The sequence below is a fragment of the Bombus pyrosoma genome, linkage group LG1 (genome assembly GCF_014825855.1).
Source record: "Bombus pyrosoma isolate SC7728 linkage group LG1, ASM1482585v1, whole genome shotgun sequence".
Classification (NCBI taxonomy): Eukaryota; Metazoa; Arthropoda; class Insecta; order Hymenoptera; family Apidae; genus Bombus; species Bombus pyrosoma.
In genome coordinates this window covers 8,332,016-8,349,608 of record NC_057770.1, presented here as the reverse complement: position 1 = coordinate 8,349,608, position 17,593 = coordinate 8,332,016, and the positions used below count along the sequence as shown (strand labels likewise).

Here is a 17,593-nt window from a genome sequence, read left to right as displayed (position 1 = left end):
TCAGGTCAAACCGATCGGTCGATATTGCGTACCTCGAATGAATTAACGCTCAAGGTGGAGGAGGTTTAATATATCGAATGTTAGAGTAATTCAGCACTGTGTTGAACTTGTATAAATGTAACGTGTACTGTACTGTGATGCACGGCAGTGGTAAGATCTTGTTGAAAGTAAAGTCTTTCACCCGTATGGTACGATGTCTGATGATGAACTGTCCTCCTACGTTGCTGCGTCTCCTTACCAGCCGTTGGGTTTCGTTACTCCACTGTGTCCTTCCGGCTAGTCCTTTCCAAGGGATTTTTACATGACCTTGAAGTCGTTAGGTTTACAGCTCGGAGAGGACATGCAGTTCGGAATTTCCTAAAGAAAGAAATGGGCCTGTCCCTGCCATAAACGGACGGTCACTCAAAATTCCGAACAGTTTTATATATGTATATTACGAGGAATCTATTTATATATAGGAATAATTATTGTAGAAATGAAAACATTTCTGTATTTTGATATTTTTTATTGTTCTTTGATTATTATTTTCTATAATCTGTCAATTCTGAAAGATATTTGATGTTATTTTATGTACAGAAAATATGGGAGTGTTTATATTTCAATGATACATTTTTTAAATTTTTGTATTGTATGTATTGCATGTATTTTTTAAATACAATCATTATTAATGTAGTTATAGTTGTAGTTATTACAAAATGTATAAAAAATATTAAATAGGACATAGTGAAAGAGATACACATTAGCATGTGCATCAGATACATAATTCTTAAGTAGTAAGTAGCAAGTGTGTATTTCATTTATAATTTTATTCATTTTTGATTTAATAAATTCTTTTTTAATTTGTCGTCTTGGAAAAGAAAATGAAATATACGGATTTATAGCTTCTATGATAAGGAACAATGTTGATTAACATAAGTTCTAGCGTTTTCTGTTAATAATAGCTATGTAATGTTTGCTATGTACAATTACAAGTAGCAAAAAAGTTATGAATTATTCCTTTCTTTCCAAAATGAAAGATTCGGCGATTCGCTTTTGTGTATCGTACAGTTTATCACTTCGTTTCTAAAAATTAACATTGATTATTATTTCTTTTGTCTATTACTTTAAAAGTTTATTCAAATAAAAATAAAGCAATGAACTTACAAAAAACGATCTCTTAGAAGAAACGCTCTAGGTTGCACCCAATTCAATCTTTCACCATTGTAACATAATATTTGCGTCATTGTGATTTTTCGGATCTCTTCTAATTGATATAAGGTAAACGATCCTGGGGTATTTCCATTCTCATACCAATATCTGTCACCTGTATTATAATTTATGAGATGTTAGATTAATCAGTGAAATTAATCATAAAATATATACTTTCAAAGCGAAGAGTTTTACATACTTTTGTAATGAATATAGACATCGCGGATCACTTACCAAAACGAATATTCCGAAAAGTACGGCCCAATAAACAAAGAAACGTTGGTCCTAAGACTGAGTCGGGTAATGGTGCTTCCGAAAGCAATCCTGTTACTAGATCTATATCCTCTACATTTCTGTAAATTGAAAAAGAAACCATAAATAGTACTCGTTTCAACAACTAGCTAATGATACAAATTATTAACTATAAATTATAAATTAAAATGTATTCAGGTTCAAATAATAAATTATTATAATTATATCTTACTTATAAACATTTCGAAGTCTTTCTATAGTATCTTTGGACATTGCTCCTCTAAGATGTTCAAAACTACTGACGTGTGCTAAATTACAAAATGATCGCCATCTCACGTAAGGTGGCAAACCATGATCCCTTCCTTGTTGTATGATCTGAGCAGCGTAATCCACGGGAATGTCGTTGCTTTTTCCATCATGGAAATATCGTTCCAAAAGTATTTCATTCAGTCCTGGTGGCAATGGCTTCCTAGAATGTCCCGCTGTCGCGGAAATTAAATCTTGCATCCTAGATCGTCATTAAAACCAAGTTCTCATGGGACAATGTGTTAGCAGATCGTAACAATATTTAAAAAATTTTTTATCTAAATTCTATATATACTTTTAACACATTTTAACATTTTTCTTTTAAATATTATTATAAAAATCTTAAAATCATAGTTGATATGTACAATGAAAATATAAATGGGATAAAACCGTTTTAGTTTTCTATTTGAGTGAGTGTAATATCCTAACAGAATTCTTATTCGAATAAATGATTTTATATCGCAATATATCATTTCGATCATCGCTCATCATGTCATCGGGATATGTTATTATATAATTTAAAAATTATGAATTTTTGTATCTAAAGGTCTAGACTATTATGAATCTTCGAAACCTACAGATAGTAAGGATCACTTAACGTAAATAATCTATTATATTCTGTAACTGATGCATACTTCGAAAGGTTGCGTTAAAAACTTTGCCATTTGAAGCAACAAACGACTGTACAAACGACTCTAACAATAAATAACTACGAGTCAAATAATTTACTTGAACTAATGCCATTTAAATTGACACACACACATTTAGATTATTCTGCATTAACCGTAACTATTTCTTTTGTTTTGACTGGAGGAACAAATACGAACGAAAACTTAATTTTAAAGACTAAACAATCACATATTATCAATTACGCAATCACAATCGAGTTTAATTTTTATAGTTAATCAATTATCGTATTCATTTAACTGACTAGATCTAATTAGAATTTTACTTGATATATAATCGATTTCTTAAAATAAATATCAATTATACTAAATATGAAACTGAGCAAAGAAATTTATTTAAGTCTCATAAAGTTTTTAAAATAGCATACTATTCGATGTTAAAAAAAGATATTAGAAAGTTCCGTAATATCACAGTCGATTGTCAAAAATTGTTGAAAGTTAACTATATTTTAATAGAGAAATGTTTATAATTAGAAATTTTTAATAAATCTATGATTAATATATAAGGTAGCTTAATAGTACCTTGATGATTTTTATCTATATAATTATGATTTTTAATAATTCTTTAGAATAGTTTAAAACATATTTTCTGTTCATGAAACGGAGTACATGTCCACTGCCATTTGGCATATCATAGCAGAATCCTTGTGTATTTACAGCATGTAATATATGTTCAATAAAATAATTGATCTTGTGAAACCTACAGTCAGACGTACATTGGACTAATCATATCTTGTGCTATCACGTCGAACTCTATTAGCTACATGTACATGCATATATCTTTCGATGATTAAATCTTATGAGATGTACGTATACTTAGGGATGTTTTTCATTAAAATTATATTTATATGTAATTTCAACTGACCTGTAGCGCCAGCAATCAAGCGATCAATAGCACCAGCTTCATAGAACTCTTGCGGAGCGTAGAAGGCCGATAGTAAGGACCTTTCTCCAGACTTTAACGCCGATCGCGAGTCAACTAGGTCGAGGGTTTTTGGGGTCAGCGTGGCAATGAAGAAGAGTCCAGCAGAGGCGGCAGCGTTTGAAAGTGTCGCATCCGTTCGAGTATCGTAGCCTCGAAAGTATCCTCGATGCGTTAAGCGTAACTGATATCTTCCAGTTTTCCAAAAAATCGAATCATTTTACATACACATATATACACTAACATCCATAAGTATCTAGACACTATCAAATTATTGTAAATATGCAAGTATAAGAGAAATGAAACTGTAAGGTTTAATTTGAATCTCTGGTCTTATTTCAGGCAACCATATAAAATAGCAATAAATATCGATGAGAACATTAGTTAAATAATAAGAATATTTGATTTTAGCTATGGTAACAGAAAACAAACTGACCGTAGAGGAACATTTTTCAGTCATAACTTTGAAAATATAACGAATATATGAACCTTTAGATTGAAATGTACTATTGTAAATGTCTAAATAGTTATGGGTTATAATTATATCAATAAAATAACTATACAATTATTAATAAGACCGAATTAAAATTTTGTGGTGCGTATGTAACGAATGAAACTTTTAATCCGTGAAATTAATTATAAAAGGAAAGAGAGAACACGTACTTGTCGAGAGTTGTTTCTCCGAGAACAACGGGTAGAAACTCGTTATAAGTTATATGTTCCATTTCTGCGATAACGATCCTTCTTGCTTCCTGATAGAGTCTCTCGTCATCCCAGTGAGGGTTCAGTCGTCCTAGCTCTGTAGCGACTCGGTTATGTTCACGCAGAAAAAGTACATGCATTAGAGTGAGACCGGGGTTCTCGTTTACCCGTGAATCCCCGCTAAGAAAACATGGGAAAGCTTTGTTCGCGCTTCTACAACTTTCATACTTAGGCGAAGGCATGGGTAAGTTCTTCCTCTGTGTATTAAGCAAACCACCCTTGCCGGATCGCAGAGCTTGCGCTACATCTTCGGAACTCCCATAAACAGGGGAAAGGTCTAAGTACGATGACGCTTGGTTGATCTGCTGCCGAGGACCCAATTTGCATCCCTACGTAGAAAAATATTTTTACACTGTTTGGTAAGTACCGCGTTAAGACATTTTAACTAAGAAGAACAAAATTAATTTCTACTCAAATTCATCATAATTTGTTGAATAAAACAATGCTGCTGATGGATAATACAAGAACCGACAGGACATTCCCACTTATCTAATACTTAGTAAACACGTTACATATCAGGAATTCCTGCAGAGTTCCTGCAAGGGATTTCATTCACACGCTATATTTCAATTACCTGTAGCGAATTTCCTGGGTGCGGCGCCGATCTAGAATATTCCATGCAGCCGACAACATTATTGGCTCGGATTGGAAAACATTCTGGATGAAAGTGTTCGTAATCCACGTCGCAACATTTTAGTCTCGCCCCATCGGGTAGTTCCATCTTTGGCGTGTGCGCGAGATCGTGAATGAGGAATTGACCAAAGAGCGCGGTGAGCGCCATTAGATACGGATGTTTAAGATCGGATCCTCCGGAATGAACTCTCAAAGAGACGTCTCTGGCGCTAGGTAAATCTATACGCGGTAGAGAAACACCATCGACGTATTCAGTTGGCAAGAACCGTATATAAGCTTCTAGAGCTGCGCCCCAAGTCGGATGCAAACCGTTATTGCATTTCCCGCTGTGCGTTCTGTAGCGGGGATCGATCTTCTTGCAGCTGGCCATCACTTGCAAATATGTAGGCGAGTCAGGACAACTGATGGCAGATACCGATGGTAATACGGAAGATGCTTCTTTTGATGACATGTTCAAAGCTTCTACCAGCATTACGGCCATCGTTTCTATCCGTAGAGCTTTCCTTGAGAGATTCTGAGCGTGTTCGGTCATTTCATGTGACACACCGAGGTACCATGAAGGAGAACCGTGATTCAAATGTGTCCGCGAGTTCAGGATTGCTCGCTCCGCCTGATCGTATTTCTCCATCGAAATATTTGTACGCCTACCCAGATCCAGTAACATATTTGACGGTAATGTAGTACCTTTGATGAGTACCAACGTGGCAAGGAATCTGTGAATCGAAATCTGAAGATAGAAAATATAGCTTACCTCTAACTATATTACCGCATATAATTATCCGAATATTACGATCGGTCTGTTTTTATCTCATTATGTATATTGTTTCCACTTGTAGTTAAGCTTCAGTTTTTGATAGTGAAAACGATGGTAACGGTTTATATATAATATTAAAATTCAATGGCAATGGCAGACCTTTAAAAGAAATAAAACTGTGGGAACAGAAAGCGTTTATAAATGTAGATTCTTGCAGCAATTCTAGTTCGTTCGAGAGTAATCTTGTGAGAAAAAAATTCATCAATTATCTGTAATAAACTTGGGAATAATATACCTCTAGAAAATAACTTTACTACCAGTATCGTGAGAACGATAAGGTAACATTCATTTCTTGTTACAAGCAGTACAATCATTGTTAGGATAAATACCTATTGGTATTTTATAATCTTATGGGTCATCAAGATCACCGTTAAAGGAATCTAATCATAACAAAGATAATATCTGCTAAGAACTTTGTTTGCCAAGCAATATATATATATTGATTTTATGTAAATTGATTTTTTATATTTAATTATTTATAGCAATTACATATTATAACGATAGTACAAAGTATTTTTCTATACCGAAACTTAAATTATATTTCTTTCCTATTAATTACTTTCTCCGTACTGAAGGAATAAGGAAGGACTAATTAAACGTGACAAAAGCTGAAACTTTCGTAGCAGTATGAAACCCCTGACTATTAAGATTGTGAGAATATAGAAGGTGTTGAGAACACCATGATAATCTTGCACCTTCCACTTGAAGTGAACTCGTGAGAAATCATGTATAACTTCTATTATACAGTAGTATACCTTGACGTTACCTAATAATTGTCATGTAAATTCAATGGTTGTGTTATTACCTAACTTGACAATGACGCGATAGAATCAACCATTAAAAACACAATTATAGGGTTGGGCACATTCGGATTAGAAGTTCTTGTCGTTCCTACATCCGCATTGCGATTGAAATGGAGTATGCGACAAAAATAGCTAATTTTTCACACGATACAATTAAATATATATAGGAAAAATTCGTATTATAATTTCTCCATAGATTAATCTTCTGGTTAATAAAAAACGATGCCGATACGAAGCAAATCGCGTGACTGACTAATGTCTGTTCTGTTGCAGATACCGCAATGGATCTTAGAGACCTTGTCTAGGAGATGGCATTTCGCCTCATTCTGTATGGAGCACTGTCCATCATTCTATTTATCGCGTCGTCTTATTTGATATTAAATTCATTCATCCTTTCATCCACATATATCTTGGAGTTAAGTCTGGTACTTAGGTATTTTTTTAATCATACCGATGGGATACACGGGCGACCTTAAGAAGAGATTAAAGAAGATTCGTTGTTTGACATTTAACTCTTTCCTGGTTCTTTTGTGACTTTCTTACGTAATCTTTTCTGCGTCCACGAATAGTGCCTGTACAAATCGATGAAAGCTATTTGGAAACATGGTTTGCTCTTGCTGAAGAAAATTTTCAAATTCCTACTAAAAATAAATAGATATAATCATGTATACACGTTATTATGTGACCTGATAACACTGATGTTGGTAAATCATTAATGCTATATCTATATCAATTATTTGACGATTCTTCCCGTTTCTCTATTTTTAAGTAGGTACACACATATAAGTACAATTAAGGTACATATAAAAAAAATTTCTGTCTGTATATATAATCTACTATATTTTAGAGTTTCTAAAAATTTATATCTCATATGATTTCATATATTCTTTTTACTAGTAATTACTTTGAAATTTTGGAATATCTTATTCACTGTCTTTTAATTATATGTCAAGAACATTACCTAGAAAATATATGCATATAAATATTGATTTAAAAATAATAATGAGAAATGTAAAAGGAACCATGACCTTTAAGAAAAACATGTTTCATAATATATTTTTTGTCAAACTTTTGATGACATGGTGACAAAGATATTCAACGCAATAAATTTCCATTTTGAAAGATTTATAACTAGAAGTTAGCTTTCTGATACATCGGCATACCAATAAGTCTGTTTTATATTATATCTCATGTAAAATATACATTTTCGTACACGAACATTAACAATTCTTCTTAATAAGAATATTTATAAATATCAATCTGATGCAAGTACAAAATAAATTTTATTATATTGTTAGATACACGGTTGAAGCTTTCTAAGAGTTATATATGTCAAAAATTTGTTTATATTAATAGTATGATTGATATTTACTACGAAATTAATATTTATTCAAAAATAAATACAAATACACGTGATCTTTTTTCTAGCATTAAGATTACATTGTAAACTAAATATTGAAATAATATATAAAATATAAATTACAAAATATTTGCTTGTAACAACTTCAAAAAATGAATTATGTAACTTTTATTAGGAAAATAAGTCACTGTGCATTGAGTGATTATACTCACACATGTTTGTTTTGCTGACACACACGTGTTTCTATGATCTATGCCAAATCCACTCACTGAGAAAGTAGGCGGCACATTACTAATGAATTTTTAAAATATTTTTAGTTTCTCTTCATTAATTAATTAATATACTAGATGAAATTTTAAACACATAATTATCTGTAATGTTGACATTATTTTAAAAATGCAAATGGAGAAATCATTTTCAAATGTTAAATTATGTCAAACATTCGGATGAAACAACTTTATTTACAAAAATTATTCAAGTATGTAGTTGTAATCATAGGTCGCGATTCGAGATGTACTAAAGTATGTAGTCGAGATATCGTTTATCTCGCAAAATGAAAGCGGAAACACTCACCGTGACAGGAAAAGAAATATACCGTTGACCGGCCTTCGTTTCACACACAAGTACATTTTTTCCAAAACTATCGTATCAGTAGTAATTGACAGACAGTAATTGATTGTACATTAATTACAACAACGTACAACAGAATTCATTTGCCTCGTAAAATTTCGCAAGAACCGCGCCGAGTATACGCAAGAGCACGGAGCGGTAAACCTGAACTGAGACCGATCCTCGAACGAAAGTAAAACTGCAGTCCGTTCCGTGGGTTTAAAGAGTGGGGTCCAGTAAGAATCACGCTAGTATAGGGTGTCAACAAGGTACGCTGAACCAACGTATATAACTCTTATAAATACGGTAAAAGCGCATCATTCCTGCAACCGGATTGGTATTATGAACAAGACCAAGGTTCACCTTTCATAGTCTATGTTATCCGTAGTCGCGGTTGGACGTACAGTTTCAAGGATCCAAAGTACATTAGCACTTTCGTATACATAGCACGCTGTATGTGCATAATTACATGCGTGTTCTTTTACAGCATACCTCTCGTATAGGGTCTTAGTGCCATTATACTGTGCTAATTGACACTTATAGGCTCGACTATAACGTTGTCCAAAGATTAAGATTCTTGGGGACGACGTTGCGAATGATTAACTGCGTTGGTTATGCACAGTCTTATATACGCCTACAATCTTGATGCGGCAATCCGTAAAATAGTATGTATTACGCGTCTCGTGCGATTATTTATGGCACGCGTAGGGAGATAGATTAAAATTAAGAGAATGAAACAACTTTATAAGAATTATTTGTATGCTAATAACAATCTGTATCTGTTTTCAACAAACAGTTGATGTCAGTTGTTTCAAAAATAATTAAACTTAAGTAATGGGATCACATTTCTTATTGAATATGAAGATCTTTGCCTCATAAACGTGAATTTAATATTACATATTGGTATGTAAAAGAGAAAGATAAGTAAAATAATATGTACTTCATGATTATAAAACTGGCTTACTTAAAGGTCAATTATAGCTGATGAAAGTAATACAATTTTATATTAATATGTTCAATACATTCTTTAATAATATTTTTGAAAATCATTATTCCTAAATAATAAAAAGTACAGTATTTTTGTAATCAACTTTCCTGTATTCGTAATAAACAATAAAGTTCTCCAAAGAAAAATTTATATAATAATGGAAAAAATATCTTTTCTTAGATTGTATATAATAAATAAATAACAAATAACTTCTTTTGAAAATTAAATTTTATATCTTGAATCCAGGGTTTCTATAACTGTTCAAAGATAAAACTGTTATTAGAGAGGCTTTGAGCACTTTTATTTTTGCTCCATGTGTCACTGTTTACATTATTCATTTCTTGCTATCTTTTGCTCCCATAATAATTGTTTATTTAAAATGTATTGAAATTATCTATAATTGTGTTCATATTATGGTAATATTTATTGCTGTAATTACAAAAATCGTTTCTAAGAATGAACATCGTCTGTATTTTCAAGTACTGCTCCACTATATGCTAAGTCCCAATAATGTTCTACTTGATGTTTCTTGAAATGTTCACGCGCCATTTTTTCAATCGGGCAAACTTTGAATTTGATTTCTCCAAAATGACGTTGTTTACTAGTACCTTCCCATACAAGAACACATTTGTTCGGCACATCATTTCCATTATCTTTTATAATATCTTCCTCCCATTTAATCCGGTTCATCATTAGTCGTTTGTATTTACTTAATTGCTTGGCTCCTCCTTCAACAACAACAACATTGCAATCTCGGAAGAGCATTACACAGCCTGTTAGATAAAGTTGCTTTGCATTTGTTTCCACTTTAAACTTTTTCGAAGCATTATTTAAAAGATCACGTATTCTGTAATGACAGTATTACTTTTTACATGATACGTATATATATTATATAGTTAGATAGTATTTATTTATGTGTTTTTAAGCTCACCTATAAACAGCTACATGTACACCAAGCGTGGTATCCTCTTTAATTTTTCTTGCCTTTTTTTCCCGTCGCTGATCAGCAGTAAGTCTTCGAGCTGCATTAGCATCCTCGTGTGCCTTTAATCTTTTAGCCATTTGTTGTCGGACATGAGCTTCTATTTTCGTAGGATCTTGTACAGCTTCTGTGCCTAATACTCGCATAAGATTCGAAATTCGTAATTTTGGTTCTGGAGGAGGTTCAAGACCTAATCGTATTTTCTCTTGTTCTTCTTTCCATGCCTCTCGTCTATTTTGCCTACGTAATTTCTTGCGTTCCTTTTTCGTTAAAAATACAGGCATATATATTGGTTTCAAAGGGTCAGCTAAAATAAAAAAGAATAATTAACCACATATTTGAAATAAGCGTTCTCTAAAAAATGTATTAGGTAGTACATACTTGGTGGTCGCATTTGTGTGGGATGTTCTACAAGATTTGTGATAGTAGAACTTTTAATAGTAGTAGATTCATCTTCGTTCGGATATCCTCCTGTTAATATAACAGAATCCCACCATTCTACATTAGGCACATCTTCACTAAGAGCTTCTGTTTTCGGCGCTATGAGCGCCAATTTAGTTGCAGAACTTATACCAGTCTTTCTGGCAATTTGACTAATCTCATTTTGTAATTTTTCTAATTGGGCTTTCATACGAATTCTTTCTGCTAATTGCTGGAATTTCCCAGGTTCGTGAAATTTGAGTGTCCGTTTGCCTCGCACTGCCGGTTTGACACCTATCCTATTATCAAAAAAGTGCGTGTCTTGAATTTCTTCTGGACCTTTTGATTCTTGCAATTGGGCTTTAAATTCTTCACGTTTTTTTGCTCGAATATTAGCTTTTAATGTTGGTACCACTTGTGTGAGTTGCACTTCCTTGCCGGTTATATCTACAGTTCTGCCAGATTCATCCAAAATTAGTGGAGTTGGTTTATCTGGGACACTAACATTTCCAAGTAATCCAGAGCTTAGTTTACTTCTAATTTGTGCTTGCAAAGCAGCTATTTTTCTTGCTTTGTCAGAATCTGTTTTACTTAATAAACCTTGATTATACATGCTTCCTACTGTTGGTAAAGAATCTCGTGCTTTAAGTAAAGGTTTTACTGGGGCAACTTCTTCTTGTTTTATAGCTTTTAATGCTCTTTTCCTTTCCTCGATTTCTCTTTGGGCATTTGCCATCATTTGTTTTATCTAAATAGAAATAATAAAATAATATAAAATAAAAGCAATAATACTATATGAATTAATGTAGTAAATATATTAACATGTTTATATTAGTTCACATTGATATGAGTTCATACCTTATCTGCAGATAGTTGTGCTTCCGTTGTTTTTTCATTTTTGACTTCATCATCCTTAAATCTAGGTTTCTTTGCATCTTTATCCTTATCCTTATCTTCCACATGATTTCGTTTTTTACTTTTTTGCGCTGCTTTGGCATCATCGTATATTGTGAATATTTTTTCCGTCAATTTTAAAGCCTTTTTGTCTTCCAATAAAGCTGATAATTTATCTACAATATTGGGAACATTATAAAAGTATATTACTTGTGTCATAGAAATTACATATTTATAATAAAGCTTATGATTACTCATATTAAATTATTTATAGGAAAATATAATTCTGATGCACTTCATTCTATGCTACGATAAAATAGGAATGTATGTGAATAGTATAATAATAGCATAATTAATAAATAGTGTTATAGTATAATTAATAAATAATACAATCAAATGATGTGATGATTGATAATCATGTAAGTGATTATATTATTACAAACCTGCCGTTTTGCGTTTATCATAACCTGAAGTCATACAATTGACAGCCGTGGTAACAATAGCAGGTTCCCCAAAACCGAGAAATTTATGTACTGCTTTTTCGATTTGTGGTTTCATTTCATCTATTTCTTTCCTTGTTAATGCCATTTTATTAAATATGTCAATATTTGTTGTAAAGAATTAATTACGATGATCACGGTCGTATACAATATACATTATACATAGGTTCGAAGGGAATATCATTTTGATGTCATATGCATCTGTAATATTAATTCCTTCACTAACCGCATAGTGGCGCGATCATGAAACTACCCAAGCGCGCATGTGCATTTGTAGCGGTCTAGCGATTACCGCGCCTGCCGCTACATATTCGAATAGAAAGAAGAAACGAGTAAAGAGAAAAAAAATGCGTGTACTGTGTCGTGTTGCAAAGGGTTCGTTATCTAAAAAACTTAAAAATGTTGATTTAGAAAAGAAATGGGCGAAAGCCATTCCTGATATAACAAAATTTAACTCACAGTTGATATATGAAAAATATTTTAAGGATCATAATGAAAAAAGAAGTGATTCAAAGAGACAATTGTAGTAACATACTTTCTCCTGGTAATTCTGTAGTGCACATTTTATGTCGTTATAATAATATAGTAGTAGAACTATCTTTATCCTGTTTCATTTATTTTAAAATGTTTTGAATGAACAATAACTTTCCGTTGATTATTAAGTGTTTACTTTAATTTTCAAATTTTAAATCAAATAACGCATTACATCTGTTACTAATGACAAACGCGTATGCGCATGCTGGAGGAGTTTCATAATGGCGTCATCATGTGGCTAGTAAGGGAATTAAAATATGTACATCAAAATGATAACATCCCCCCACCACCAAAAATTGGAAGAGTTGCTGAACCCATGTATAAGATCGCGGAATTAATTCTTTTATAAATCCCACAATTTAATACAAAATTGGGTACTTCACGACATAACCTCTATAAGTTAAAGAATCATCATAATATCTGTTTATAAAACAATATTTTTTTCCAAATTAGATATTGGTAAACATACACAAATATTACCGACGTCAAATTGCAGCACCGTAATTGTTATTTAGTTATTCAGGAGTTTTCAGTCATCGTGGTAATATATATCAGGTAATACCAATAAGTTTCCCAGGATGTTCACGAAAATATTCCTAGAGTATGTAATGCTAGTGAAAACTGAATATAGGAAATTTTTAAAATCAGTTTTATTACTAAATAAATAATAAGACTTGGGGAGGATACGTAGTGGTGTACTATTTAAAAATGAAAATAAAAAATAGGTTAATTTTGAAAAATCGTAATATTTTTTAACATATGAGAGTCGCCCAGAAAGTAATACCCGTTTTGAAATAACAACAATACAAATGCATTTTGAAAAGATTGACATGAATAAAGCTAGGTGAGCTTTTATAAGCACATTCGTGTTACATGGCTTCTATACGTAGATGGATATTATTTTCTACACGACCCTCGTATTTCTTAGTATGTAATATAAAATGATCACTATACTAAAATTTTGATGTAATTGTATATATATAAATACTAAAATATGTAAATGGATGAGATGTATACACTTATATAATCAAAATGGGTAGAAGAAAAAAAACAATTGTTATGTAAAAAGAACGTTAAAATTTTTTAACATATCTTGATTTAAATTTTTTGAAGTATCATTATTTTGCTTCGTTCTGAAAAGTAGAAATGTTATAAATTAATTCAGTCAGAATGTTTGAAGGTAAAAATATAGTATCTTTTATACCTTATTGTTTCATAAATTCTTTTATGTAGGCCTCCTTCTGAAAGTTACTTTTTACTATATATATATATTTTTTTTTTTTTTTGTTTCATATTAACTTAATAGGCTTTATTAATAAATTGATAATAACGAAACATGTGATAATTATTACAATATATGAATCTTGTGAAAGAGACAAATGTTTTGCGTAAACTTCTGAAACCAGCTCTTTAGACTTTAGACACTGGACATCTGTTGCTGCAGAGTATGATAGAAATTCCTAAGAGGTCACTCGCGCGTAATGAATCTAGATACAACCTACGCAAAGTTCTACAATACCAACTTTAGATGAAACTAGTAATGCAAATCCACAAAATAGCATATGTGATGGTTCTGAAAAATTTGTTACTTTAGACATTTACTTCACCGTAGTTATCAATAATTTCTACATCATGTCTCCGCGCATATGGTTATTAATATCAAAAATTTATGAAAGTTATATATCTTTTTAAAGCAGAAAGTTTCTAAACATTTGATTTATTAATGTGATGTACAAATAACATTCAATTGATAATAGAACTTTTGTTACGTTTGTAATTTTTGTATTAAATTGCCGTCATAGTAAATTTGTCATGATTTTATTTTTTTTTTTTTGTTATTCTTCCTTATCTCATTTAAATAATTTCGGTGAATTAATTAATTTACTGTTCATTAGATAGAGTGGAATAGGATGGATAGAACTTGATGGACGGCTAACAATTTATTTGACAAGAAACAAATATATGTAGATAGAATGGACTAAAAAGTATTGTCCCTAATCGAGTAACGAACTAATGAGGAAATTCAATGGAATTTTTAACAGTTTTGATCTACCCAATTTTAGTTTCGTAACATTTGGAAACAAAACAGAAAGGTATCGCATTTTAAAATATATAGCGTTAAATCATGTTAAGTATTGAATGAGTTCAATAAGACTTACAGTATCATGTAAACTTGTTACAACGAAATGTATGGGGGTATAGGGGATGAAAACAGCTGTGGAGGATAGTCGAATAGCAGTGGACCGACAACCGCAAATGAGAATGGTAGAGGGAACTATGCTGTTCCACGCTTCCTTGGTGACCGATGAGGCCAATTCTAGGAACCACATTTGTTTCATTCGAAACTGTTGTTCTAAACTTTTCTGTTAATTGAAACGAAGAAATTGAAACTCGTAACTGTTGTTTTAGGCTGCTATCGAGCGGGAATTTTACAAAAACTGCGGATGCAGTGTGGACAAATACTGGAAGGAATCGAGTTACCTTCACTGAGAAATACATTGATTAAACCTCTTTAAATAGCCTTAAGAAAGCTTACCTGGCTGGAACTGTATAAAGAGGATTGGTAACTTCGGTTGAAAGCTGCTCGTTTTTTGCAATTAATAGAAATATCTTTCGCGCAAGATATTCTACGACCACGGTATCGATTATTGTACTTATGACACTCGAAGTTCATTAGTTTGTTGTGAAAGCGTCGCAGTTAATTACGTTTGAATTAAGTTTATTGCAAGATCTTGTTAGAATTTTATCATTGAAAATAGAAGAAGAAAATGTATTAAAGAAAATGATTCTAATAAAATAGAAAGATCTACTTTGTAAGGAAATTGATTAAATCGTAAAAAAATGTTAATAAAGTAATTAAAAGTTAATAAGGTCCTGGCAAATGTCGTAGCAAAAATGTCCTTTTAATATCCATATGTATTCATTATTAATATTCTATGCTAAGCTAAGGCTAAATCCCAGTACTCTTGCGCCTCGTATTTCTTAAAGTACTTCCGAGCATTTTTTCACTTAGGCAAACTTTGAGTTCAATTTCTCCAAAATGATATTGCGTATTAGTATTTTCTCATACAAGAACGCATTTGTTCGACGTATTATTTCCGACCCTGCCTTTTATAATATCTTCTTTTCGCTTGACACGGTTCATTATCATTATTTATTATCAACAACAACAATATTGCGTCTCATAAGAGTATTACACAACCTTTTAGATAAAATTGTTTTGCAATTCATTTCCATTTTAAATTTCTTTGAAGCGTTATTTAAAAAATCACGTATTCTGTAACCTGCTACATGTACACAAATCGTGGTGTCCTCTTTAATTTTTCTTGTCCTTTTGTCCCATCGCTGATCAGCAGTAAGTTTTCGAGCTGCGTTAGCATCTTCGTGTTTAATCTTTTAGCTATTTGTTATCGGATGTGAGCTTCTATTTTCGTAAGATCTTATACAGCTTCTGTACCTAATACTTGTATAAGATTCGAAATTTGTAATTTTGGCTCTAGAGGAGGTTCAAGACCTAATCGTATTTTTTCTTGTTCTTTAAATGCTTCACGTCTATTTTGCCTACGTAATTTCTTGCGCTCCTTTTTCATTCAATATGCGGGCATATATATTTGATTTCAAAGAGTTAGCTAAAAACTTGAAATAAACGTTCTCTAAAGATATATTAGATAACATATACCTGGTGGCCGTATTTGCGTGGGATGTTCTACAAAATTTCAGATAGTGGAACATTTAACAATAATGGGTTCGTCTTTGTTCGGATATCTTCTTGCTAATAAAACAGAATGCCACCGTTCTACATTAGGCAGATTTTCGTTACAAGCTTTTTACGCGCGCTAATTTAGTTGCATTTTTCAATTTTGCAATTTTTGACTTACACGAATATTTTTAACAATTTGGCTAATCTCATTCCGTAAGTTTTCTAACTGGGCTTTCATATAAATTCTTTCTGTAAATTGTTGGAATTTTCCAAGTTTATAAAAATACGCTACGTATACGTGTATTACACGTATCGCCGTATGAAACCGGTCTTACAGTTCGACGCAAAGCCGTTAATCCTTCGTCGAACGCGAGATAAGATTAAAACCAAAATTACCAATTACTTTCCACTCTACGGCGCGTATACCAAAAAAAAGCTTTCTCATCGAATTTCATTTGTAATTTATCTCGGTAACCGGGTTCTTTTTTCTTTGGTGGTGTTAGAAAAGCGTACATTTTCATCGCGTGCGACGCGATATCGATGCCGCTAGTGGCAGCTCCACTGTCCGCGCGGAATACCGAAACGTACATCGCCATCCGTACTACTAATATTCAGTCAGTATCGGGTCAGTCGTGTTTCTTCGTAAATTTAACGATTTTACTGGCAGACGTGGCCACGTCCTGAAATGATGTACGGTTCGCTCGTATGACTCGGTAGCTAATGCTTTAATATGCGCAAAGGGTGCCATGCCCGTGTCACGCGGATTACCGCTAATTGTAGTTTATGCTTTATACTACGCTATTCTCTTGTACGTTCTGCCGTCCGTTGGGTATTCGATATATACAGACCCGTACATTTACCTGTATAGGTGAACGCACTTCCTATGAGTATATAGCTATCCATCTAACAATTTGCGAGAGCGCGCTCATTATGCATAACGTACAGCTTGTACAAGTTAGTTGCTTCTAACTAAGTACAAATGTTATCGTTTCCGAAGATACCGGAAATTCGAAAGGTTCTTTGCTCGAAATTTATAAATCTATTTCGTATATTATCCTTCGAAAGTATTCGGACCATAATATAAAATTGAACAATTTTGTTTTTCTTTGGTCGTCAGTTTAATGGTGAAAGTTTTAAAGCTATTAGAACCAGAAGCGTGCATTATCGATGATGACCAAATGGTACCTACTTTGGTTTCATAACGTGTCGTAATGTTTACACAATTCAAACACGTGACGGA

The 17,593-nt window shown here is 32.6% G+C and overlaps 2 protein-coding genes and 1 pseudogene across 3 annotated transcripts; all 3 read right to left on the bottom strand.

Moving 5' to 3' along the window:
- Nucleotides 1-508: 508 nt before the first annotated feature.
- On the bottom strand, nucleotides 509-8,836 carry LOC122567096 (peroxidasin-like). 2 transcript variants are annotated; one of them, XM_043725302.1, is made up of 9 exons: nucleotides 8,300-8,836; nucleotides 7,939-8,017; nucleotides 4,691-5,462; nucleotides 4,018-4,445; nucleotides 3,298-3,545; nucleotides 1,673-1,922; nucleotides 1,423-1,541; nucleotides 1,144-1,303; nucleotides 509-1,062 (listed from the first exon to the last, which is right to left on the bottom strand). In XM_043725302.1, exons 3-9 carry the CDS (start codon nucleotides 5,411-5,413, stop codon nucleotides 984-986), a joined length of 2,007 nt encoding a protein of 668 aa, XP_043581237.1. In that variant the 5' UTR covers nucleotides 5,414-5,462; nucleotides 7,939-8,017; nucleotides 8,300-8,836; the 3' UTR covers nucleotides 509-983. The 2 variants fall into 2 exon arrangements, with proteins under 2 accessions (XP_043581237.1, XP_043581227.1); XM_043725292.1 differs by lacking the exon at nucleotides 7,939-8,017.
- A 761-nt stretch (nucleotides 8,837-9,597) lies between these two features.
- Nucleotides 9,598-12,326, bottom strand: LOC122567106 (U4/U6 small nuclear ribonucleoprotein Prp3). The gene is made up of 5 exons (XM_043725325.1): nucleotides 12,063-12,326; nucleotides 11,584-11,795; nucleotides 10,687-11,473; nucleotides 10,255-10,612; nucleotides 9,598-10,170 (listed from the first exon to the last, which is right to left on the bottom strand). The coding sequence occupies exons 1-5, from the start codon at nucleotides 12,205-12,207 to the stop codon at nucleotides 9,774-9,776; spliced, it is 1,899 nt and encodes a 632-aa protein (XP_043581260.1). The 5' UTR covers nucleotides 12,208-12,326; the 3' UTR covers nucleotides 9,598-9,773.
- Nucleotides 12,327-15,592: 3,266 nt separating this feature from the next.
- Nucleotides 15,593-16,949, bottom strand: LOC122568078 (annotated as a pseudogene).
- Nucleotides 16,950-17,593: the final 644 nt, after the last annotated feature.

Excerpts from the sequence above, each read along its gene's own strand:
- LOC122567106 (XM_043725325.1), bottom strand. The coding sequence starts at position 12,207 with ATGGCATTAACAAGGAAAGAAATAGATGAAATGAAACCACAAATCGAA. Across the intron at positions 11,796-12,062 it reads TGATAAACGCAAAACGGCAG|ATAAATTATCAGCTTTATTG; the intron begins GTTTGTAATAAT and ends CCAATATTGTAG. Across the intron at positions 11,474-11,583 it reads CACAACTATCTGCAGATAAG|ATAAAACAAATGATGGCAAA; the intron begins GTATGAACTCAT and ends ATTTCTATTTAG.
- LOC122567096 (XM_043725292.1), bottom strand. The coding sequence starts at position 8,355 with ATGTACTTGTGTGTGAAACGAAGGCCGGTCAACGGTATATTTCTTTTC. Across the intron at positions 3,546-4,017 it reads GGAGAAACAACTCTCGACAA|ATATCAGTTACGCTTAACGC; the intron begins GTACGTGTTCTC and ends GAAAACTGGAAG. Across the intron at positions 1,542-1,672 it reads AGACTTCGAAATGTTTATAA|AAATGTAGAGGATATAGATC; the intron begins GTAAGATATAAT and ends TTCAATTTACAG.